At 36.6% G+C, this 27,906-nt stretch overlaps 1 protein-coding gene across 3 annotated transcripts in view; it reads right to left on the bottom strand.

The window, feature by feature from the left end:
* LOC136873924 (multiple PDZ domain protein) overlaps positions 1-27,906 on the bottom strand; it is a 2,156,217-nt gene that overhangs the window by 1,297,325 nt on the left and 830,986 nt on the right. For all 3 annotated transcript variants that reach the window (XM_067147286.2, XM_067147283.2, XM_067147285.2), the window contains one exon: positions 20,157-20,261. In XM_067147286.2, coding sequence (XP_067003387.2) covers positions 20,157-20,261 — 105 coding nt within the window. The remainder of the gene's footprint in view (positions 1-20,156; positions 20,262-27,906) is intronic.

The raw sequence follows: 27,906 nt of genomic DNA on the forward strand, positions 1-27,906 counted from the left end.
ACAGTGGGATTCGAACTCACTATCTCCCAGATGCAAGCTCACAGCTGCGGGCTCCTAACCACATGACCATTTCGCCCGGTTATTTCAAATCTCAGGGAACTTATTCCTATACCAATTCAAAGCAATTTAAGTACCACATACATTTACAGACACTGCAATAACCTTATGATGTCCATTTTTCACTGATAAAAACTCAACTATAAAGGATATATATAGATATAGCAACTCAGCCAGGGCCTGTAAATACTACATATCATGTGATAACTTCTTAAGGGTTTACTGCCTCTCATGGAAGATATATTCTTGACTGATCTCAGTTTATGCCACTAAGTGCACTCCATTCTAACTCTCAGACAACCTTGATTAAAATCCTCTGACAAGTCGAGCATAAAACCCAGGGCTTCAGTGTATGGAGAATGGATGCTCCATGACTTAAAATAAGGGACATGGATGCTATGCAATGGGAATGACAGTGATGTCAGTAATATGCAGTTAATTATACCAAGTAACCACACTTCTAAAGGTACAGAAACTGCACATCACATGAGATGAGCATGCTTCTATCTTGGGAAATCGTTTCATATCATAGTCTTACCCACAACAGGAGGTGTCTCAACAATGTGCCTACAATTCACTTACTGTAACAAGAGTGGTTAATTAATTTGGTGTAATTAATTATACACAAGAGGGAAAGTGTGAATTCCAACACCATGAAGGAATGAGTCATTCATGTTGATACTGATGATACGTAAGTAAACAATACTGGGTTCAGGCCAATCAAATTGTTCAGATAGTCCTCCCCATCTCATAAGCCTCAAATGAATGTCCTCCTGCAAGCAAAGCCCAGTAGAACTTAGTTGATGTTAAGTCTGTGAGATGCAGTGATGTGAAGTGTTTGCTTGTGAAACAAGCCTCACCAATGGGAACAATGATATTAACAATAACTATCACCAGTTGCGAACATCTACAGTAAAATGTGTAAGGCTGCAGTGATCAAATGAAGGGAAGCATGCTCGGAGACCTGCAACACGACCAAGCCGATGGTCAACAGTGTAGGAGGACCACTGCATCATTTGGATGTTCCAGGCAGCACCCCAGGGCAACAGTGGCAGAAAATCAAGCAACTATAGCACCATTTATTACGTGAGAAACAAGTGATAATCATTTGCGTGTAGCTGGTGTATGATCCATATCCCTGAAGCAAGTTTCACAACAATGACTAGTGAGGCTGTCACACTGGGCCAAAGAATCTTCAGTGAGAATCATGCTTTTATCTTGACTGCAATTGTGTCCAACAGTGCACCAGGGAGAGGAGCCATGCCAAACTTATTGCCAAGAGGCACATGCGGCCAAACTCGTAAATTAGTCAAGGGAGCTATTGGCTTTCATGTGAAACTGTTATTAGTGATTGTTGAGGGCACAATGACTGCTTAACAGTATAAGGACAGCAATGCACTGAGCATAAACACATAGCAATTAAAGTAACATTTCAGCAAAGGTTAACTGAATTCAAATCTTTTAGCATTATTAGAAGAGTCATAGTTCACTTCTAAGAAAGCAGATCAAGTCTTCAAAAAACACTGACGTTTTCCTAGAGTTCATTTCTTTAAACCCAACAGTGATATCATGTCTATTATTCCGGGATGCAAAACATCAATCTAAACCAAACAAAATCGTTGCGGGTTTCATCAACACATAATACATTTGAATCATTATTCTAGCCTAATGGAAATTATTTTTTATGTCAGACATTCAAGAAATGACCATTTGAAAACAGTAATGATGACCCCTTTAATATGAACCTAGGCAAGTGCTGGTTCAGGTGATGAAGCCTCACTTAGCACTAGCTATCAATGCCTGTTACATATCTCTGGGTGACAATATTAATTTTGCTCATGGTTTAATAATGCACTAACACATCAAGGGTTTTTGGTGAAGAAAATGGAAAAGGGTTAGGATAAGGAAGATAGTGGCCATGACCTTAATTATGGTACAGTCCCAGTAAATTCCTGGTATGAAAATGGGAAACCACAGAAAACAATCTTCAGAGCTGCCTATGAGGAATTTGAACCTACCATTTCTTGAATGCAAGCTCACAGCTATGTAACCCTAACCATGCAGCCAACTTGCTTAAAGGTATGACAAATGAACAATTGTGTGTTAATAATGTTAGTAGAATAAAATTGACAGGAAAAATCCAAGTTTATGGAGAAAACCTGTGCTGTCTGTGCTTTGTCCGGTACAACTTTCACGTGGAGTCACTGAGATAAGGCTGTGAAAAGCCAATATCTAACAATCTGAAGCACAGAGGACTCTATATAACAAGAACCTCTAAACAAGGTGCTACTTTTGACTTCCTTGTCCTTCTAAAGCAAGCAGGCTTGTAGTTTTATGCAACTCTTGATATTGTGATCATAACCATGGGACCTCCAGTTTTAGGTGGGTTCCAAACCAAGCCATAGTGATGCGATACATCTGCTAGGATTTTAACTGTCATCACTTTGATGAGAAGCCAGCAACAATGCCACTAGGCTATCACGTCCCACTCCCTGTCTTTCTGACTCTCTTATATTTGCTTCCTTAACTAGTTAACCAGCTCTTACTTCCTCTTTTCCTATCAGAGTTGTCAATTTAAAGTCAAATCAACCAAATAAATAGACATACAAGAAAACCATATTTTTTAAAAACAAAGAAGTAATAGAAAGCCAAAGGGTTGAAAGTACAGTACATATTCATGTGCCTATCTCCCATAACAATAAGTAAACAAGAACTCCAACAGACTAAAAGCAAATCACAGTATTTGCAGTATACAAAACAAAACATTAGCATTGCAAACTTGCCTTAGGGTAAGTAAACAGCACCAAATCATCAAAAGATCCAATCCAGTATTTGAAAAAGGCATTTATATATGATCATGCTTAGACACACACACGAAAATGGATAATGGCTTCACAACTTTCAAGTACTGTATTCAGTTGGAGATTGCTGGGAAATGTTTTATCCAGTAAATTAATTAATTAATTAATTTATTTATTTATTTATTTATCTTTATTTATTTATTTATCTTTATTTATTTATTTATCTTTATTTATTTATTTATTTATTTATTTATTTATTTATTTATTTATTTATTTATTTATTTATTTATTTATTTATTTATTTATTTATTTATTTATTCACGAAGCACAAGATACAGCTACAGTGAGCAAATTTCACTTGCACTGTCAACAGACTAATTAACAAATGTTAACTTTTATAATAAAAATATAACAAACATAACAAAATATAACAAGATCAGGTACACAGCCTACTAATAACAACTGTCCAGATCGAAAACCATGAGAATGTCCATGTTCATAGCCAAGTTATCGTGGGCCAAGATGACGGTATAATCCCTTCACATCAACTTATCTTTAAGAGACTATATACACCCCTCTCGAATACACTTTTATTTGATGCTATATCAAGCTCTTGTCTCCTATTAACATTGTTAAAGAGTGTTGGGGGGTGGATTAGGAAAGATCGTTGAAGTAATGAGTGCTGAGTGTGGGGAATGTGGAGAAGGTCTTTGGTTCTGGTGGAGCGGGAAGGAACACGGAGAGAGAAGAGTGAGACAAGATGTTCCGAGCGGTAATGGCCATTTAAGATCTCGTGGAGGAAACTCAGGTCAGCTAACTGTCGCCTGATGTGCAGCGGTGACATATTTATTACCCTTGATACCTGCTGCGCAGACAGATTTCTGATCTTGGGGTTTCCGTTCCTTACAATTGCAGCAAAGAAGGACACTGCTCTGTCTAACTGGTTAGTATTGGAGGGGGAGGCTGTTGTCCAAATCGGAGAGCATAGTTTAAGAGAGGTTGAATGAACGTGAGGATATTTATTCAATACCATAGATACATTCACAGATTAAAAGACATATGTACAAGTAATACAAGTAAGGGTAAGCATAAATTCACAACCTGTCATTCATTAAGGTGGTGCAGTTCTTTCCTGGCACCCCTTAAGCTTTCAAACACAAACCAGAATCCCTCCTAATCTTACTGTAAATCTCTGGCAGGGAATGGAAACCTGGCATCTGAGGGTGGCAGTTAAGAATGCTAACAATTACCTATGAAGGTGAACATCACATAAAATCAAATTTAAACAACAACTTAGGATGCACATGAAATAATTAAAAACTTTAAAAAATACTTTGATAAAGAGGAAACAAAAGGATGCTTGGTCCTCGATAATGGGATATTTTAAGAATGTTATTAAATTATTATGCTGAACCACACTGGATCAGTTATTGTACATGCAAACACATGCATAAACTATTTAGTACAAAACGAAAAGTACATCAGAAAATATATATAACACTTCTAATAGAGACATCATACTCTGTTCTGTATGCTTGAACTTCCTTTCATACAATTCTGACATAGGTATAAAGCACTGTGCAATGAGAAAGCTAACTTACCGGTAATATTCAGGAAATATCCTGGTGAAGCAAATGAAAGAAAGAGGCATATTTTGTATAGTGCATGTGTTCAGTGGAAAATAAAATGATGCATATCTATCATTTCTAATGCAAGTGCAAGTGCACAGCAGATACATTCATAGTTATAGTGAAACAGTGTATTCAGTAAACAACTTCTGAGTCTCCAGAGATTTGCTAAAAGCCAGATTTAATCTAATTTGAATGTAATTAGAATACTCTAAAGCACTTAATAACTACTGGAGAAAAAAATGTAAATGTGGGGACACTGCAATGAAGTTTGGAACTTCTGATCATTCCAGCTTGCAGAAGTAAGTATTATATTTCCCTTGAAGTACCATCTCTGTCTACATCCTTTCTGGCGGATAAGGAATAATGTATGACATGCATATTACCCAGTACTATCAACAAACTATATTCAGCTTTTAGTTTATTATACAGGTTTGATTGATGATTGAGATAGCAGGAAAAAGAGCTGGGAGCAGTAGACTGTTTACAATGGTCCTTAGAGCAGATTTATTATGACACATGGGATGTGCCCTTCCATCAGGGAATAATAATAATAATAATAATAATAATAATAATAATAATAATAATAATAATTTTATCAGCTTTAAGTTCCAATAACTACTGTTACAGATTTCAGAGACAGCGAGGTGCTGGAATTTTGTCACACACAATTTCTTTTATGTGCCAGTGAAGTTACTGACATGTTGGTGTATTTGATCACATGATCTTGGATTGAACCCACAAACACTTGAGCTCATACCACCAGTGCTCTACTATCTAACTCACTCAGCCAGGCCCTCTTTAACAACTGTCGACTAAAGTTCATAGAGGAACTTCAAGAGTTTGCTGAATACTAGCAAGTATGAAGTGGATGTCCTGCTGTAGTACATCATTGCTCTGCTATTCAATAAGAGGTGACAAGAGGAAGGTTGTAGGTTTATGATTAATTCCTTCACAGTAAGTCACAGACAAATGTTGTGACTAGCTCATTAATAACTGTAAAGGTATCACCTGTCATCTCTACCCAGTGCAGATACAGTCATTGCTTTTCTTTTCAATTTCAGGAACAGCTATGGGGAATAAACATCATGAAATTGGTAGCTGCTGTTTCTGCTGCTGCTAATGATGATGATTAAGTTAACTCTCAGTGGACAGGCAAGTTCAGCAGACAGGTCTTGGTCACTTACCCAATTTGACAGCCTACTCCCTATTAATTATTGCTAGCATTATTAATGGAATAGTAGCAAGGAGCAGGAATAAACAGTTAGGATAAAGTACAATGAGAAAATATTATCAATTTGTTATTGGATTGTGTAGAGGAAATTAGTCATAGAATGCAATGGATACACTTGGCTTACTTAAGATTTCTTGTCTGACAAGTGTCTTAACACCTTCGTTTCCATAGAGAAGTATGGTCGTCTAAGCAACCCGTCTTCTGTGGCCCGCACAGGGGTAAAGACGTTTAGCACTCGTTCAGTGTAGTGCACTCAGACATGCTTGTGTTTTCAGAGACATTAAGAGTTATACTTAGAAGTTCCTTTTTCTTCTGGTAGATGACTCAAGTGTCCTCTTTTCTCAACACTGTACAACCTTCCCTTTGTGTTCGTTTACTCATTGCTTACAAGCCAATTTTGGCACTTCTCAAACGGGTTGAAATTGTAAGTGATGGTGGGTGTGTAGTAAAGAAAGCTTCAAATGAGTAAATTTTGTAGGAATAAGAGTGATCCAGGAGAAGAAATATGTGATATTTTACACAATAACGATAGGAGATGATCTGATTGCTTCAGATAGTGAAACTGAGTGTGATTATGTGTGCATTTCAAGTGCTGGAAGGGTGAATAGTAATCTGGACAGGAACAATGACCTACTTTTCTTTCTGTCACCCATCAGCTCTGATATTTGACGTATGTATGGGCATAAATAAAAACAGTGAGGAAAACGATGTAATGTCTTTGAAAATATTTTTTCAATAATGATTTTTTAAATATGCAATAATGTATAACTCAGCAGTCAAGTAGGCAGAGTTTTAAATAGCAAAAAAAAAAAAAAAAAAAAAAAAAAACAACCAGCAGTGACAAGCTGCTCAGGCAGCTGGTAGTAAGTGTTAACATGCACAGCCATGGGAAATTTTTTTCAAAAGTATTGCCATTGTTCATTAAACTTTTAAAAGCCCACAAACCAATAGAGACAATCCTTTTAAGTTCAATTTATGAATGGAACCTCAGTATAGTTGGATTGTTGTGATATGCATGCCACTCTACTGTGCAAATAGGGAGGATGTAGACATGAATACCATTTCAAATTAATAAGGCACTGCGCATTAAAATTATAAGATTGGGATCTCTGAAATGCTGCTCCTAGCCTTGTCGACTGTATCTATCATAAGGTAACCTTTACCTAAACAACCTTATAGTTATTCAGTGCAGAAGAGCATAAAATTAGAACATCCTGAGAACTCAAACTCAAATTTATTACTCTTCAGATGGGTGCATTAAATGGACAGTCTTATCAAAAGATAAGAGAATCACATTCTCCTCTTTAGCAATAAAACAGATGAATATGGAGTAACGATAGATCAAGGGCCAACTTACCTATGAATTCAGTTTGAGAGGTACCAGTTTGTAGAAGGTGAAAATGTCTGCTGTGAAACGTCCACAAACAGAAATGACCACAAACAAAAATGTCCACAGTACACAAAAGCCCACTCAATATCTTAAGTGCATACCCAAAAAAATGTTTTTTTTGTAAAAATGTCAAGTTTACTGAAATGTCTAATTCATCTTTCTTTCACTTCACCTCATGATCTTCCTCTTTGGCACTCTATGCATTTTTAAATTGTATGATATTATACAAAGGTCTAATACATTTAATATCATTGTTGTGTTTCTATTCATTGTGTCTCCTGAATACCCTCTATTCGCTGCTGGTTTCTTTGGTATTTTTTTTTTTTTTTTAATGTATTTATTTATTTAGTATATATCAGTGGAAAATATATAGAGTATGCAAACCCTGCGCTGCATACTCTAAAATACCCTCTCTAAATAATATATTTGTTGCATCATTTTATAATTATAATTCATACAGTTTTCAGGTTATGCTACAAGCCATTATACATAAATCAGTCACGTCAGACTCCAAATTAGTACATGAACAGCATGCACTTGATGACCAAGGTGCCTCTGAAAGCCTGGGAACACCTTGCCATACAAGTCGCAGGAACAAATCATGGCAAAAGGGATGACAGGTGGGGGTGGGAAAATGCGCAGTTTTTTCCTCTCAGAAGCTCCAAGCCTGTCCGTATGTAGTGGATGATTTCACACAACACTATTATTCTCCATTCAAGAAAGCATACTTCCTTCTCTATGTTCACAATCTTGCAGTGCAGTTTTCAAAGTGTTCTTGTCCATTGCTGAGTGAAGTGCACAGTATTTTCAGAGAGAAAATTTAATAGTTTTATGTAGTATTGTGAAAACTGGTGATGGCAACAAAATATGTCAGTGTGATATTGTTACCAGTACATAAAAAGAAATCTTCAAGACTTTTAAATATTGAGGTAAAGCAAATTATCCTTTTTTCTCGGGATAGACCAGTACCTAACATCTGATACGCAGTAATTAGAAAGGGTTCAATCATCATTGCAGTACAAAGCTGTATGAAGAATGTAAGCGGTTAACTGGGTGTTAAGAATGATAGTTATCCCCTTTGAAATATATCAAAATCTATGCACGAAGTTCTTTCAGTGAAAACCACTTGTCTGAATCTTGCTGTTATCTCCATTAAGAAATATATGTTAAAAGCCATGAAGAGAAATTCACCTACAGCATTTTTTTAGTGTTGTCATTGAAGATTTCATGAAATTTTAAAAAAAAGGAGTGATGGCAGGATTTTACGTATAAATTATTTGGCAAGTTTTGAAGATTATGCCTTAAAATTTTAACAATGAAACTTTATTTTATTAATAATTACTGTATTGAAATTACATAAAATTCATTATAATATTATAATTAAAATATTAAAATTATATTAAATTAATTATAATAATATTTGTGTAGAAACTGTTATAATTAAATTGTGCATACCTTCAATTTGGATTTGCGCTTCACCACTGATGTGTGTTTTTTGACATTTCTATACCCTTCTTGTATTTGGTGCACCAGATCTTACTTATCACACGGTATTGTTCTTCTTTGACATTCTGAAGAAACCTCCAAATGTGCTAATGTAACTAGATTCTGATTCATGTCATCTTACAGCATTGTTGATGAACTTGATCATAATTGGTATTTTATTTGATCCTGTATTGACTTAAAAGTGTATTGACAAGGTGGATCCAACAAACTATTTTTTTTTTTTTTTTTTTTTCTATTTGCTTTACGTCGCACCGACACAGATAGGTCTTATGGCGACGATGGGATGTGAAAGGCCTAGGAAGTGGAAGGAAGCGGCCGTGGCCTTAATTAAGGTACAGCCCCGGCATTTGCCTGGTGTGAAAATGGGAAACCACGGAAAACCATCTTCAGGGCTGCCGACAGTGGGGCTCGAACCCACGATCTCCCGATTACTGGATACTGGCCGCACTTAAGCGACTGCAGCTATCGAGCTCGGTAAACTATTTTTAATACCTAGTTTCTTTAATAGATCTTACAGAATGTCAAATATATTTTCCAGATCTTCTGGAATTTGTTGTCAGGTTGTTCATATTTAAAAAAGGTCTCGTCAAACTAAACTTACAATTTTTCTATACAACAGAATGATTAAAGAGGTAATGCTCCTTTCTTCAATTTGCTTTACATCACACCAACACAGATAGGTCTTATGGCAATGGAAAGGGCTAGGAGTGGGGAAACAAGCTACCTTGGTCTTAGTCAAGGTACAGCCTGATGTGAAAACCATGGAAAACCATCTTCATAAAAAGGTAAAAAGGCACCCCTTTATTTTGTATTTGGAAAGTATAGCTCAGCTACATTCATATTGGCGAGCTCAAAATCCTGCATATGGAAGCCTTGTCTTTAAGCTTGTGCTTTCAGCTGACTATATACGAGGGAGGAAGTATGACTCAAGGTTTGCTAGTCAACAGGTAAGAAAGTAATGAAAATCACAATTCAGCATTTTACATTGTAATCCTTCTCCTGGAAACTGTAATTTTGCATAGCTTGAAAACATACTTGTGGAGATATTACTTTTTTTTTAAACATACTTTGGTGGTCATTTTCATGACTAGACATTTTTCTTCATGGACTTCTTCTTTGGATATTTTAGACTGGACATTTTTATCTGTGGGAATTCATGCCTTTGGACATTTTTAAGTGATTTTAATCTGGAAGGGTTTGCCCTGCCTAACATATTAAAAACTGACTAATGTTTTACAATGAAATGGCTTTAGAGGAATGTGATCCTCTTATGGGTCAATCGTCATAGCAGAATTAGTTAATGTATCTACTGGAGAGCACATTTTAAACTATTTGCCTGAAATAATGAATGTTTTAAGACAAGTTGTCCTTTAAACCTATTTGAAAAAATGTAATTGCCAGTTAAACAAATATAAAGAAGCTTGGTTGCTGCATCAGAGAAATTGCCAACCATGCTAAGAAATGTGGACAATTTTCTGTTTAAACATTTTTAATACACAGGATATTTGTCAAATATGTATAACTTATAATGTATTATATTCTCAATACATTCATTTTGTTTAAAAAATATTCCTCATGCACTTAGGATTTCCAAATAACAAGATGAACGCAAATGACTTGTGTAATGATTCAAGTGTAATGCTCCTGCACCAGTGAAGTAAACAGACAAGCAAACTCAATATCTAAACAAAGCGTAAGAGGCTAAAAAGCCAATTTAGAATTTAAAGAATGGTTAGTGGTAAAAAATACAGTATATATTGGTATAATATTTTAAAAACTGAATATACCTGCCTCATACCTTAACCTTCTTTTCCACACTGTCATCGCCTTTGACATTTAGGCAATTATCATACCTAAAGATGCTTGTCACACAAAGCAGCTGCACCTTTTACATCATTATCATTGTCAAACTGTTTTCCAATGAGCTGCTAATTCATCTAGAGAAATAGGTTAAAATTTGACACTGAAATATCCAGACTGTAGAGTGGGTGTGGAAAAAATATCTGCAGAAATTTTCCTTGTTTTTCTGGCAGTATGGGGTTGAGCATTTTCATGGAGAAGAAAAATTCTGCAATAAATCATGCCTCTGCAAAGGTTCTGAATAGCCAGACAAAGACATCTTGGAGTAGCATGGTAGGCATCAGCATATATGGTGGTGTTTCTAGATAAGAATTCAATGGGTAAGACACACTTAAGGTCCCAGAAAAGAGACGTCATGAGTTTCTTGTTGAATTTTGTACTTGGCGGGATTATCAATATGCATAATATTAATTTTCTAAGATTACTACACTCAACAGGAGTCTCCATAGCTCAGGTGGCAGCATGCCGGCCTCTCACAGCTGGGTTCCATGGTTGAAATGCCTGTCACTCCATGTGAGATTCGTGCTAGTCAAAGTGGAGGCGGGACAGATTTTTCTCCGGGTACTTTGATTTTCCCCTGTCATCTTTCATTCCAGCAATACTCCCTGATATAATTTAATTTCATATGTCAGTCATTAACCCGCCAGTGGTCGCTATATGAGATTTTCTCTCACATTATTTTTTAATGTAATATTACTTCACAGTCATGAAAGGGGGAGCCTCCGTGGCTCAGACGGCAGCGCATCGGCCTCTCACCACTGGATACCGTGGTTCAAATCCCGGTTACTCCATGTGAGATTTGTGCTGGACAAAGCAGAGGCGGGACAGGTTTTTCTACGGGTACTCCGGTTTTCCCTGTCATCTTTCATTCCAGCAACACTCTCCAATATCATTTCATAGCATTTATCACTCATTAATAAAAATCACCTTGGGAGTGGCGACTCCATTGTAATAACAGCCTATATATGTTTCATTCATCACATCCCTGACCCGGTCAATGACTGGAAAAGTTGTAGGTTTTTATTTTCAGTGATGAAAGGGACGTGAATGTTCCCTCTTCTAGCTGAGTTTATAACTGTCGTGAATAGAGCGATTCACATTTGAAGGGTAAGCACCCCTTCCCCTAGTCAAAACAAAGGTTCCTATGTGTACGTGCGTGCTGCGTGAGAGTTTCTCTCGTCGCGCAACTAATGACATTGGTGTTACTTTGAAGTGGAGCGGGAAACTTACTCCTGTTGTACGCGTTAGTATTTGTATTATGAGCACTTCTTGTTTTTGAAAATGTTATCGTGTTCAGAAACCTTGCTTTGTATGTAAATATTACTAGATATAATGCATGTGTGAGATTTTATTTTTTACAACTTCAGGACGGAAGTTATTTTTATGTACATTGCATATGTTATTTTAAGTTGTAATTTGTGTCTTTAATAAAATAATCATTTCATTTTCATCTAAAATGTATAAGGTAGAACTTGCGTTTCATTTCAGTAGTGAGAGAATGTCTCATGTGCGACCACTCACGTTACATTTCGGCTAGCGACCTCTCATGGGTTAATCATTGCTCCCGAGGAGTGCAACAGGCTTTGGCAGCCGGCACAATTCTTATACTTGCTGCCAGATGGGGCTTCATTCATTTCATTCCTGACCCAGTCAAGTGACTGGAAACAGACTGAGGATTTTCATTTTTCACTACACTCAACAACTGAATATGATTCACACCAACAAATGTTTATATCATACTTAACAGAGCTCATGTGAGATCAGCTGTAACAACCCAACTGAGCAGTCAGTATGCGCAAATGTTTCATACTTTCTGAATCGCCCATGTACAGCAAGTGAAACACCTATAGTATTGGTGTAGATTAGACAAAACAGAAAACTACCTAAAACATATTACAGTGCTTTAGTAGAGCTAACAGCAGTTTCAATTAACACCAGAACTTGACCCTATCATTTCTATTCATTCTTATGAGAGACACTGTTACAAAAGACCTCCATAAACTGGTACTGTGGTTCCTTCTCCATGCTGGTATCATTCTAACCATCAACATACAGTTAAATCTTCAATGGAAAGCTCAAGAATGAACTAATAAATTGTCAAGCTATAGCCTGCATCTCAACATATGAAAACTGAAAATATACTGTATATTGATGGTGAAGATCTGCATATCAAAGTTCAAATATTTTGGATCTATATCTGCTGACAATGAAATTGAAACTGTATTCCAGATCCAAGTGGTCACCCTCACTGGAGAAAGGATGATTGATTTCTTTAATAAATCTCTCTCTCTTGAAGAGGTGAACACAAATGTTAATGAAAAGTGAATGGAGTGGCAAATCACAAGCATCACTTGTGACCTAACATATTACATCACCTGTGACCATCAAAGGAAGACCACCGCAAATCAAAGATCTATTGTACCATCACCTGTTCTATCACATACTACACTATAGAATGTTGGCCAACTGTGAAAGAGACAGAACACTGACAAATTGTCAGGGAGATAAAAAATTGCAGTTGGTCAGCTAGTCAGGGGGATTTTTGTGAAAAGCTGACTATGATGGTTTATGGATGTGAGGAGAAGCCAGTATCACTGCAAAGATGGGCTACATAATTAAGTCATCAAAAAGAGACTCATGGGACACATTCAACAATGGTAGGGCAAAACACTACACAATACTATCCAAATCAAACCCCACTGCACTTAACGCCCTTGAAAGGGCCTTGTCCTACCCAGCAACCGCTGCTCAGCCCGAAGGCCTGCAGATTACGAGGGGTCATGTGGTTAGCACGACGCATCCTCTCGGCCGTTATTCTGGGCTTTCGAGACCGGGGCCGCCATCTCACCATCAGATACCTCTTCAATTCTAATCAGGTAGGCTGGGTGGACCTCGAACCAGCCCTCAGGTCAAGAGAAAAATCCCTGACCTGGCCGGGGCCTACAGGCTACACCACAGGGCCGGCCCACACAATACTATGAAGTGCGTAAATGTACACCTCAACATGGTCCACAACCAGATCAAAAGAGGACAGATGACAGGACAAATGCTGATAGCAAGAAAATTTAAGATAAGGTTTTGTTAAGTCAGAACTTTCTCTATACTGAATACTCGGTGATAAAAGGATTAGCCAGTAGAGGAGTGTGAATCATACCTAGAATGTGTGTCACCACCAAACTTCTACCAGTTCCACTATAATATACAGAAATGTTGGGAGTATCCAAGTTATAAAACAATGATCAATTAGACATGAGATGTAGCTTGTCTCACTTACAGACACTGAAGATGAGTACTGATTTATAGTTTTAGTAGTTAGTGTAAGTGTCAGTGAAGATGAATGGGCATCTTTCTTGTAAAGTTGCTCTTTTCAGCAGATAACTATAACAACAGCTGAGATGTATGTTGATATATATTAGACCAATACTGTCCGAACAGTGAGTGTTATTAGAGGAAATGTAGTGGAGAAAGGGAGGGAGGCAAACCTATAAAAGGCTCTGCAGTAAAAGTGTTTGTCTGAGCTGGACCTATTTTTTGAAATATTTCATACGAGTAATATATATTATAAAACACTTCTCCATGAAGTCTGATAATACCATGACCTTTTCTCATTAAATATGCCAGATTAAACTGCAACTACATAATAAAAAGTAAGGGTGTCTCTTTAGGTGGTGCATCTCATAAACAGAATACAACCAATATTGTGACTTGACAGGTTGTCAATTAAGAAGAAAGAGTTTGAGACATAGACATCCTACAAAAAGGAAATGGAGTGGGGGTATTTGCTGATTGTTCTAAAATCAATGGCTGGGTAAGTAATAGGAATGGCCTTCGGTCGTTGGAATGGTCAAACACCATAAAGATATCCTGCAATGTTGTAGCTGTCTGAGCAGTTCCAGATAGAAGCATTTATACAAACCACTGCTGCCACAAAGACTGAAGAGAGATAAAAACCCTTCCTCATCTAATAGGCTTCTGCATGAAATATGAAAAGCAAAGGAGTGCACAACATTACAGAGTGTGGACTGCACTGACCTCCTCCCTGTGTCACCCTACAGCCTGTGTGTTAGATTCAATGGTCCACTTTGAGACCAGGTTAGATCAGTCAAAGATTGTTGACTGGGAGAAAGGGGGATATGAGTCCTGCCTGCCAAAGCTTAGCCAACACTACAGCATCCCCTTAAACAAATGGAAAGTTCACAGCTTACTCTTTGGAGCCAGAGGTAGCATTACTACGTTCATTCACAGGATACTGATGGAACTAGGTCTCCCTGTCAACATCTTCAGCACGATGATCTTAGATGTAATAAACGACTCTCTAAATATTCATCGTCATCTCTACTTCCAGCTCTCACTCAGCTTAAGAATTTCAAGATTACCTGAATTAAAATACCAACTAGTCTACACTGTATCAATCTTATGTGACACACAATTTGGTATTCTGGATCCTTGCAGACCTCGCAATTCCAGGCAGATAAATAAAATTGATCTCCAATTAAAATAGCAGTATACCATATATTCATTTCAGACATATCAAATTCATGCCATTTTATGTTGACATTTGTTTATCAAGAAAAGGTTATTCCATATATCAGAATATGCAGAATGGTATACAGAATGTGGTAATGATAACTGTTGTTTTAAGGGGCCTAACATCTAGGTCATCAGCCTTGGATAGGAAATGCGAGTGAAAACAAGGGCTTAATACACTTCATACAGTCAAGAATGAGGATAGAGATATACATATATAAATACAATATCAGGTAGTACAGATAGAAAGAATAACAGAATGAGCGGGATGAAACAATATTTCCACATCATCATGAACTGTTGTCTTCACAAATACTAGCAAATGTACCCGTGCTTCGCTACGGTATTCTACACTGTAAACAGATATCGAAGTAAATTACTGTACATGCAGTGAATACGATTTTTTAAATTGCATGTCTCTTTGTGTTACCCAGAAACAGCAGGGGGAGGCTCCCATATGTTGTTTCCAATATAAAGTGCGAGTTGCGGAGTTGTGATGATAACGGCAGGCTCACTTGCATACTGCCATTCACAATCGAGTAGGTAAGTTTTCATTACAATGGGAGGCCCCGTTACCTACTGTGCAGTCACAATCAATTTGGGGAGTTTTAGTTAAAATGGCAGGTGCCCTTTCGTACTTCCAGACAGATTACAGTTGAGGATTTTTTATTATAATAGCAGGCACCTTCCATACTACCAGTCAAAATTGAGTTGTGCTGTTATCATTATAATGATAGGCCCCTTTTCCTAATGACAGTCACACCTAGTTGGTGAGTTTCCATTATAATAGCAAGGCAACTATGCCTAATGCCAGTCATATTTCAGATGGGTAAATTTGTTTACAATGGCGAGCACACTTACCTGCTCCCAAACACAATCGGTTAGGGGAGTTTTGATCAAAATTGCATGCTCCCTTGACTTCTGCCAGTGAAATCAAGAAGAGAAATGTTAATTAGTAATGCTAGTTACAAAGGAGTTGGAGAAAGATCCCATTCCTACTGCCAGTCAAAGTCGATGTGGAGAGTAATGATTACAATAACAGACGACCTCCTGCTGAGAGTCACTATCGATGTAAAATATTAATTATAATGGCAAACACAACCTGTCAACATTGCTACAAATCGACTTCAATGAATATATATATACATACAGTATATATATCAACATGTGAAGTATGTGCATGTTTACAATATAGCAAACCTTCATTTACAGATTGACTGGTGCTAAATGGTACATCATATCGACAAATGGATTGTACCATAAGACGTCTCATTCAGTGGTCTAAATGGCTGGTCTTAAGATATTTTCTCCTGTCTCATCTATTTATGGCTAAAATTGAGTTAGAAACGTTGAATAGGGTGACATTTGGGTAAGGTTTTCTCAGAATGCATTACTTTTGGGTACTAATGTGACAGTTACAAACAGAAGTTGGCTCACGTACGGATACTGGGTGGGCCATTGTTCGTGTAGAATTAGATGATTCTATCTTTCGTATAAGTGATTCGAACTATGAATTATACATGTACAAAGACCAAAATGTAGGTATAATTGAGAAATAGAGAAAAATCTAACATATAAGGAATAGAGATATAACGAAACGTCATAGGACCAAAGTTGTAGATCACTTCAAATTGAACTGAGATTGTGCCATCCGTTTTGTGATAAGCCTTACCGTTTAGCCGCGAAATGCCTCGAAATGAAGGTCTGCAGCGATATTAAAATTGCCTTAATATTCTGATATTTTTCAGGGGGAAGAAAGAAATATTTACAGATCTTGGAAACTTCCCGTTGATTACAGACTAAGACAAATAAGACAATTTTGCCAAATTGCAATATCCTAGCTTGTCTGGCAGATTGTGCCTCAATCTTGCTTTGGGAGAGGGTGGAGGTTAAAAATGAGAACTTTCAGGAAACTAAAGCTAAAAATATGCAGATGGTCATTATTACACCTAAAATATTTTTGGCAGATCTTGTCTTTGGTATGGGGAGTGTAGAGTAACAATAAATCCAGATAAACAAAGGAAAAACATAGAACATTTATACAGGTGGTAGTAGATACATAAAAACCGAATAAACACAAGAGGACAAAAGGAATCTAGCAGGTTAATCTATATAAATAAAATCTAATGACCGTGTGTCTGTACATTGACTATTTTGGCAAAATTTCCGTACAGTTATCCATTTCAGATGTAATAATGACGATCTGCATATTTTTTAGCTTTGGTCTCTGTTTGTTCGTTTGTCTGAGTTCTTATAACTTGAAAACTACTGGATATAATTTTACCAAACTCGATATTTAGAACCCATCTGTCCTTGAGTAGATTTTAAGGCCAATATTATTTCTGGATACCTGAATTTACTGGGGGTTTATCCAAAACCAAAACCATGATTTAGCACTCCCACAAAATATGCACATCCAAAATTAATGGAAAACTACCATCCTTAATGGAAATCAATTTCTAAAACCTTTTTCTCATGTACATCATTTCGATAGGAGGATTAATAAGGGAGATATCATTAACGGACGGTTTTTCAGCACAAGTCCCAACAAAAGTCAATGTGTGTAAAGTGTATTTCTTATAACTTCAAAACTACTGAAGATATTTCAACCAAACTTTATATTTAGTATCCACCTGTCCAAAGGTAGGTTTTAAGGTCCATACCATTTCCAATTCCCAGAATAGACTGGGGGTTTATAGGGAACTGAAACAATGATTTTACTCTCCCACAATATATACAAGACCAACCTGACTGGAAATCAACCAAGCTTGATGGAAATCCATTTCTGAAAACTTTTCCCCAATGCGCATTTGTTTGAAATGATGATTAATCAGGGAGATACCATGAATGGTCAGTTTTGCAAGCTAAGTCCAGCAGACATAGCCCAGAGGGTGGTGTTCATGGAGCAGATTCCTGATCTATTTATATAAATAAAATCGTAAGGACCGTGTCTCTGTACATTGACTATTTAGGCGAAATTTTCATACAACTGTCCGTTTAAGGGGTAATAATGACCAACTGCATATTTTTAGCTTTAGTTTCCTGAAAGACCTAAATGTTATCCCCCTCCCCCAAAATCAAGATTGAGACAAAATCTGCCAGACAAGCTAGGAAATTGCAATTTGGCAAAAGTTATACGTTTTAGCCTGTAACCGATGGAAAACTCCAAGATCTTAAAATTTTTCACTTTTTATCCCCGAAGAATATCGAAATATGGAGGCAATTTTAATGACGGTCCATCCCTTCATTTCAAGATATTTTGTACTAAACGGTAAGTCCTTTCACAAAATGGATGGCACAATTTCCATTCAATTTGGAGTGATCTACACCTTTGGTTTTATGACTTTCTGTCATATCTCTATCTCTTATATGTTAGATTTGTCTCTATTTCTCAATTGTACATGCATAATTCATATTTTGAATCACTTATAGGAAAGATAGAATCAAATTCTACACAAACATTGGCCCACCCAATAACGATATGTGAGCCAAATGCTATGTTTGTAGCTGTCACATAATTATCCGAAAAGTAATGCACTGTGAGACAAACTTCTCCATATTTCACCCTATTCAATGTTTCTAACTCAATCTGACCCTTGAATAGATGAGATACGAAAAAATATTATAGGACAAGCCATTTAGACTGCTAAATACGGCATCTTATGGTACAATCTGCTTACCGATATGACGAACCGTTTTGCAGCAGTTAATCTGTAAATGAAGGTCTGCAATATTTTAAACATTCATATACTTTCATATGTCATCTGTATATATTCACTGATGTCGATTTGTAGCGATCGAGAAAGGGTGTGTCTGCTAATGTAAACAGTACTCCCCACATCGACTTTGACTGGCAGTAGGAATGGAGTCCTTCTCCAACTCCTGTGTAACTGGTATGGGTAAGGAGGGCCTACAATTGTAATGAATAATTCCCTTCTCGATTTGACTTGCAGAAGGCAAGGGAGTATGCAATTTTGTTCAAAACTCCCCTACCCAATTGTGTTTGGCTGTAGGCAAGGCTGCCCGCCATTATTAATAAATGTACCTATCTAAAATATGACTGGCATTAGGCATAGTGGCCTGCTATTTTAATGGAAACTCACCAAATCGGTGTGATGGCAGTAAGCTGGCTGACAGTAGGAAAATGGGCCTATTATAAATGATAACAGCTCAACTCAATTTGACTGGCAGTAGGGAAGTTGCCTGCCATTATAATAAAAGCTCCTCAACTGCAATCTGTCTGGAAGTAGGAAAGGGGGGCCAGCCATTGTTATGAAAACTTCCCAAATCGATTGCGACCATGCATTAGTCAATCAGGCCTGCCATTATAATGTAAACTTCCCAACTCGATTGTGAATGGTAGTAGGCAATTGATCCTGCCGTTATCATAACATCTCCGCAACTCACACTTTACTCTGGAAACGACGTATGGGATAACGCTAAGAGACATGCAATTCAAAATCATTTTATTCACTGCATTTACAGTAATTTACTTCTATAGCCGTAAACAATGTAGAATACCATAGCAAAGCACGGGTACATTTGCTAGTATATTAAAAGGAACAAACAAGTAGTGAAATGAAATTTTAAAAAAGATAGGACCTGTACAGGTTGTTGAGGGCTCAGAAGAAAGGATATAGAAGAAGCGAGTTTGATGAGGAGAGAGCCCACCTGAGTTTAAACGTCTCTGTATGAATGTCCTTGACTCTCTGTTCAGTTGTTTCCTTTTGCCACACTCACTTCATATTGTACTTATTTTTGTATAGCCTCTCCTCCTATCCTTGTTCCTACCTTTCTGCATTTGATTTCACTGTTACAGGTTTGTTCCCCTTTCAAAACTTACTGTAGGTCTATAAATTTATTGCACAAGCAGTATAAATCTACCTTGCACTTTACCTAGAGCTAACTTCTCTTGGAGTGTGCTCTAGTGAGTTTTTCATTGACTTACTTTCGACTATATCTTATTGCTACTTTTATCAATAGCTTGTATTTTCTGGATAGCAACTCAGTTTGCAGCAAATTATTCTAAACTTATAGAAATATTAACTATTATCAATAACTTATGGGCATTAATAACAAAAATTTCTAATGATGTAGTGGTTTTAAGACAGCCTATGTTTAATGCACACATCTATATATCTACCAGTACTTACCTGGGGGATATCTGCGTTGATTGCTTGGCTGGAGGAACACAGGGTTCTGTTTCTTGCAATGACTTTCGGTAGGCCGCTGCTGCTTCACCAGGAATGTATGACACACTGAGAGAAATTAAAAATGCAAACATTCAAAAGTTATCTAAAAAGGACTGTAATATTTTCTGATAATGCAAATTAAGATATTTCCTGAAAATATATTATAAAATCAATGAATATTTAAATAGCTTACCATGAATCTGTAAATTAATCAACATAAAGGTTTCTATTCCATTTCTTACAGAGATATTTCTTGTTAACTACTAGGTCTAACAATGGATCAAGTCTGAATTTGAATGGCTTCAAGTTTCTAGCATCCAACACCAGTGCTACATTTTTGGTTCTTAAACAAAAATTGCAGCCTGGATCTAATCTACCAATGAAATGCAATATTCAGCATTTGCCTGTAACTCTACAATTTAAAAGTGACTGTTCTCTATTGTTCAGCATCAGTTAACATCCACTTTTCACCTTTGTTCATGCCACGCTTTACTCAAACACCTTCATAAATATGATGATGATGATGATGATTTTTGTTTAAAGGGACCTAACATCTAAGGTCATCAGCCCCTAATGGTACAAGATGGACGACATGATATGATAATTACAATTTTAAAATGTATCCACTGACTAGAATTTAAAACAAATGATGATGAATAATGATTGTGAGTTTAAAATGATCAGTAGATCTAATTTTCCATGCCTTATTTTTGGTAAAATGATAGATTACAGATTATGGTAGAATTAGACATTGCCTTAAAATTCAATACATTGTGCAAATTAATATTTTAAGAAACACATTAAAATATTCAATAATTGAAATTAAGAGGGTTCCTCCTATTCAATAAAAAACATTTATTGACATGAATGAATCACATATCGTTCACATAAGATACTAGTTTCGGCACTAAACTTGTGCCATCATCAGCCAAAAAGTCAAATCGGGCAAACACAACATAACTTTAAAAACAACTTTAAAACACACTATACCACTTGCACAGATGAATATGAAATAAAATGTGGTACATCATGATACTGCATTTCAGTTTAAAATCCATTAAAATGACAATGACTGCATTGTTGTATGCCCATGGCGGTGTGTCCACCTTGTATATGTCTTTACTTTAATCGGTTAAAATTATGCTGCGGAGTTTAATATCATATGAAGTTAAACACTATGTGTGTTCTGTAGTTTGGTTACGAAGAAACATCGTTCCGCACCACATTCTGTCCGAACCCAACAAAAAACGAACAAAATTTGGTTGAAAAATGAACTTTGTTTTTTATATACGAAAAAATTGTTTTTAAACAATAAACTTTACGAAACTCACCTTGAAGCAGCCAATCTGATTCCTGGCATTCAATGGAATTTATTTTTAAATCAGATTAATAATAAACTGTTTGACATACTCTCACAAAAACAGCTCACATTAGAGAAGAAATTAGCTGCATTAAAAATGAACAGAACCGCATCAAAAACTCAGCCCAAAGAGACCTGTTTGCAAAGAAACTTAATCGATAATTTTCATCCTCCTGTAGTCAATCTTTCGAACGTAATTTTAACCACGGAAGAAACCACCATTTTAGCGAAAGGCCCAAAGCATAATTGGCCCAATATGAACAAAATAAACAGAGCCAGTAACTTGATTATTGAGTCAGAAGCTACAAACAATAAAATGCCGCTAGAAGATCAAGATGAAATTAGATTTGAAGTAAAAAGAAAACTAGATAAGATGTTCAGTTCTAATAACGTAAATAAAAGAAATTTCCCTATCAATTCTAATGTCAATAGTTTTACCTCCGAACATAAACAAATTGCGGAACTCAAAAAAGAAAATTAAAAATTACGAAGCAGTTAAAGCCAATACTACAGTTATCATGGACAAATCTATTTATATATCTAAAACCAAAGAATTTTTTAACAATAGCACGTTTACAATAATCAATAAAGATCCTACACAGAAAATACAGCGACAATTAAAACAAACATTAAAGAATATATCCTTTCTTTTTACAGATCAAGAAAAATCTAAGCTATTAAGTATGAATCTAGGTTTACCCACAGTTAAAGCCCTCCCTAAAATACATAAAATTGACATTCCTATCCTGCCCATTATTAACTATAAATAAAATATATAAAATATATAAAATTGCACAATTTGTTCAATGATTTTTAACTAAGAATTATCAATTTCTCTCTAAAAAATCCATCAAAAACACCACCGAACTAATTGAAAAAATAAAGTCATTTAATCTACAACCCAACCATACCCTTCATTCATTCGACATAGTAAATATGTATCCAAGCATACCCACAGCCAAACTTTTCTCCATTATAGAAAATGACTTAAACAAACAGAGCTCTCTCAGCAAATTAGAAATACAAGATTTCATTTCTCTTCTAAAACTGGTCATCAACAATAATTTCTTTAAATTTGATGAAACCATCTATCAACAAAATTGACATTAGTAAGGCAGAAATTTACAACAAACTGATATCTCTGGAATTAAAGAAAACTGTAGGACCTGATGGTGTTTCAACTTACCTGCTCAAGTACTGCTCATTTATTTTATGTGAAGCACTCTTTTATCTGTTCAACTTATCATTAAACCAAGGTGTTTTTCCAGTGGAATGGAAGAAAGGATTTGTTAGTCCAGTTTTCAAAAATGGTGATAAAACTGACATAAAACAATATAGACTAGTTATAATTTCTTCTCATATTTCCAAAATATTTGACTCAATAATTCTTGACAAAATCACACCTCTCTTTAGAAACATCATCATTGATGAGCAGCATGGATTCTTTTCAGGACGGTCAACCTGTAGCAATCTTCTTTTATTCTATCAGTTTCTCCTGGATGCAATAGAGAACCACTCCCAAGTGGACTGCATTTATACAGACTTCTCAAAAGCTTTTGACACTGTCGATAACGATATCTTGCTGCAAAAACTAACGGGCTACGGAATTAATGGGCCTCTCCTCTCATGGTTTGAATCATATCTTAAAAATCGCCTGCAGATTGTTAAAATAAGGAATCATTTTTCTGCGCCTATTATTGTTACCAGTGGAGTTCCTCAAGGGTCTCACCTAGCGCCCTTACTTTTTACTCTCTACATAAATGACATTAAAAATATACTTAAGAATTCTAAAATTGCTTTTGTTTGCCGACGATGCAAAAATTTTTATGCAAATTAATTGTCCACTTGATTGTTTAAAACTTCAAGAAGATTTACATCATCTGGAAAAGGACTGTATTCAAAATGGGTTGAAACTTAATCATGAGAAATGTAAAATAATATCGTTTTTTAAAAACAAGAAGAAAATAGCATTTCCGTACAAATTTAGTAATAACAACATTCTAACTCCTGTTTCACAAGTTAATGACCTTGGTGTTTTATTCAGTTATAACCTATCATTTAATGAACATATTGAAAATATTTGTAAGAAAGCATTTCAAAGATTGGGTTGCATTACTAGATATTCTAGGAAATTTTCAAACTTAGCTACCTATCGATTGCTATATGTATCTATGGTACGCCCTATACTAGAATACTGTACACCTGTTTGGAACCCTTCTCATCAGACCTCTATCCATAGATTAGATTTAGTACAACATAAATGTCTTCATCTATATTCTTTTAGAGCAGGATTCTCATATGATAATGTTGATTATACATCCCTACAACAGTCCTTAAATCTGCATAGCCTGTCACAACGCTGTGAATTATTGGATACACTCTTCATTTTCAAATTGCTTCATTCCTTGGTGAATTGTCCACAACTCCTTGCCAAAATTAACGTACATGTACCAGACAGACGCACAAGGTTTAAGAATACATTGTCTACAAATTGGCATAGAACTAACTATGCATTCAATGGGCCAATTGAACGAATGTCAAGATCTCTAAACAAAGTGGATATTGATATATTTAACTGCTCATTGTCAAAATTTAGAACTCATTTACATAATCTCCAGAATTGACTATTACTTTCCTGTGCTTACTTGTAATATAACCTATGTATATATCTGTACATATGTTCTACTTATACTCCATTGAACTTTCTTTTTACTGTTTTGTATTATTTTTGTATTACTTTCCTGAGCTTACTTGTAATATATCCTGTGTATATATCTGTACATATTTTTTCTACTTATACTCCATTGAACTTTCTTTTTACTGTGTCTTTTTCTATACTTCTCTACTGTTATGTAAAATGGTATTTCCGTTAATAAAGTATTATTAAAATGGACCGGCCATGGGATCACCCGCATCGGGAATTCTAGCGAACATTTACTTAGACTATCTGGAATATACAAAAATAAATAGCACCACTTTTCCAAACATCCTCATGTGGGCCAGGTATGTTGACAACACATTTGTTATAATGGATGAAGAAATCAAGAATGCGACCTCTACCCTGTAAGAACTAAACAACACTGACCCCCACATCAAATTTACGCTTGAGTCCGAAAATAATAAAGTAATTAATTTTCTAGATTTAACTATTCTCAGAAATCCATCTGCTCTTTCATATAGAATCTTCAGAAAACAGACACAAACTGCCAATACTATTCGTCAAGATTCCATACACCCCCAAACACACAAACATGCAGCGTACAATAGCATGGTTCATCGTGCATTCACGATACCTATGTCTAAAAAAGACCTCAAGAGCGAACTCAACACTATAAGAGCAATCGCCAAATTTAATGGTTACAACACATCATTTATAGGACAGATAATCAATAAATTTAGACACCAGCCTAAGACTACTCTCACAAAAGAAAAATCTGAAACTACCGTTTCATCTACTTTTACATTCAATGACGATGTCCATCAGATCACCAATCTCTTTCGAAAACATAACGTAAAAATTTTCTTCAGAACTAATAATAGGACTTCAGGAATTATACACAATTCAACATCAGTCAACACCTCTAACAGATTTTCTAAATGTGGAATCTATGGATTCAAGTGTATCAACTGCAGCGCTCTTACGTGGGACAAACAGGACGCAGCTTCACAATCAGATATTCAGAGCACGTCAACGCAGTAAGATATAACAAGTTTTCTGCTATAGGCCAACACATTCACGACTCTAATCATAAGTTCACTGATATAGAACATGATTCTGAGATACTTTAAATAGCAAACAAAGGGCCAATCATGAACATTGTCGAAAATTGTTTCATTCATCGCAATCAATATTTCAACCCTAAGTATAATTTAAATGAAATTTCTGAGAAATGTAATATTCTGTATGATCTCTTAATTAAATGGTTAAAAAATATTAGACCGCCTAAAAACAACTCGATCTTTCAAACCATACGCAGTATATATCCACATCATTTACTCCCACTACCACATCCTCCCGCTCCACCTTAGCTCCGTGACAGTTGCTCCGCCTCTACCCCACCCCTCCCCTCTCCTCCCCTCCACCTCGCCCCTTAACCTCATGATCGCATCCATCAGTCCAGCTCCGTCCGCCGATCACTCAGGCTGCTCAAGGTGAGTTTGTTTCTAGTCGTCTCTCGTCTTTTCCAGACTTTTCTTTTTAGTCTTTCCTTCCTATCTTTTGCCTAATTCGACCTTCAGAAATAACTACAGATTTTATGTGAACAAATATGTCTACGTCTCATGTGAACATATCTTACTCTTTCAGAGAGAGACTGTCGTCGTTTGAACTAAGCCTACATCATTTGCCCTTGCCCTGCAGAAAGACCATCTAACTGAAAATGGAAGTTTGTCCTATGTTTCATGTTTGTCCTTATCCTTCCTTTCTGTTGCTTTTCTCTTCACACCTGGTATAACATATTCTCAACTCGTGTTTATCCTGACCAGTTTGGAAAACAAGTTGAAAATTTTAGTACATTCTTGTCCCACTCAATGAAACTTCTGCCTGGTTGGAAACATCCAGCTACAAAATACTACCAAGCTAGGAAAGAATATTTAGAAGCTAAACAAAATATACAGACCAATAAATGTAGTAATCATGCTAGAGCATCTAAGAGAACATGACAAAAAAATATGTGAAAAGTACTGTATACTTTTTACAATCTGCATCATAAAGCACTTCGTACTGTGTTGCAAGGTGGAACCTGCAAACAGTGTATGGTCTACAAGGATAAATTACACGAAAAGTTGTCCACTGGATTCTCCCAAACGAACAATGCAGTGCGCACAGTTTACCCGATTAATATTACTAGCGAAGAAATATAAAAGGTAGATGGCAACCTCTGCACAGTGAGGTAGAAAATGCAACTAGGTTGATTAAGATCAATTCAACTCCCAGGCCTGATAAGAATTATCACGGGGGCTGTAAAAGAAGCAATAAAGTACAATGGTGGAAGATGAAATCCTGACACCAGGAAGAAGTTGTGCTAGATAAATAAAATTTGGGAGGTGTGTGTGCACATCTGAAAGGTGACACATATTCAAATTTGCACAACAGGAGTGGTGCTAGTAGTGACACTATGACCTTGCAAAGCAAGTTTGCTTTAAATATGCGCTATACACTTTGTGAGCGTTAGTCATCATCCAGTGTTGATGCTGTGAGGTAGGTGTAAGTCAAACATGCTTTTAAGGAGACGAAGAAGGCAGCATCAGCAGATTACCAAGTTTGAATGAGGCTGTGTAATATTGCTATGAAAAGGTAGATGTTTTTCCTGCAAAATTGCAGAAAGACTCGGCAGGGGTGTATCCATGGTGCATCACTGTTGACCACAATGGTCATGGGAAGGCACACTCTCAAGAAGACTGGGGTCCGGCCACACACGGGTCACTACGGACAGGGAAGACCGCCATATTCGCTGCATGGCTATGGCAGATTGTACTGCATCTGCAGCAGGTATTAGAGCTTCAGTGGGCACTAGAGTGACACAGCAAACTGTAACAAATCAATTACTTGAGGGGCAGCTTTGAGCCAGGTGTCCTGCAGTGTTCATGTCACTAACTCCGAATAATTGTCATCTGCGACTTTAGTGGTGTCAAGCTGGAGCTCATTGGAGTGCAGAGTGATCTGTTGTGCTCTCAGATGGTAGTCGTTTCTGTCTTGGCGCCAGTGATGGCTGTGGATTGGTAACGAAGTGGCCAAGTGAGCGCTTGGGACCAAGTTGTCTGTGGTGACGACACACTGGGCCTATACTGGTACCAGGAGTTATGGTCTGGGTGGGGGGTATGATTTCCTTTGACAGCAGGAGAATTCTCGTCATTATCCCAAGATTTGTATGTCAGATTGGTGACTGAACCGGTTGTGCCGCATTTCATTTGCAGTATTCAAGGGGAGTATTTTCCAACATGATAACACTCGTCCTCATACCGCTCCTGTCACCCAACATGCTCTACAGAGTATCGAACAGCTGCCTTGATCTGCGACATCACCAGACATTTCACCCATTGAACACGTATGGGACAATATGGGATGACAAATGCAGTGTCATCGAATACCAGTATTAACCATTGCAAATTTGACTAACCAAGTGCAAGAGGTGTGGAACTCCATCCCACAAAATGACATAAGGCACCTGTATAACACAATGCATTCACGTTTGCAAGCTTGCATTCAAAATTGTGGCAACTACAGCGGTTATTTATGTACCAGCATACCACATGTCTACTCGCGCATACTTGAACCTGTGACCTGGAAACTTTAATCAAATAAATATGTTACCTAGACAATTGCTTAGCCTAAATTGCATTCCACTAAAC

The sequence above is a fragment of the Anabrus simplex genome, chromosome 5, assembly GCF_040414725.1.
Source record: "Anabrus simplex isolate iqAnaSimp1 chromosome 5, ASM4041472v1, whole genome shotgun sequence".
Classification (NCBI taxonomy): Eukaryota; Metazoa; Arthropoda; class Insecta; order Orthoptera; family Tettigoniidae; genus Anabrus; species Anabrus simplex.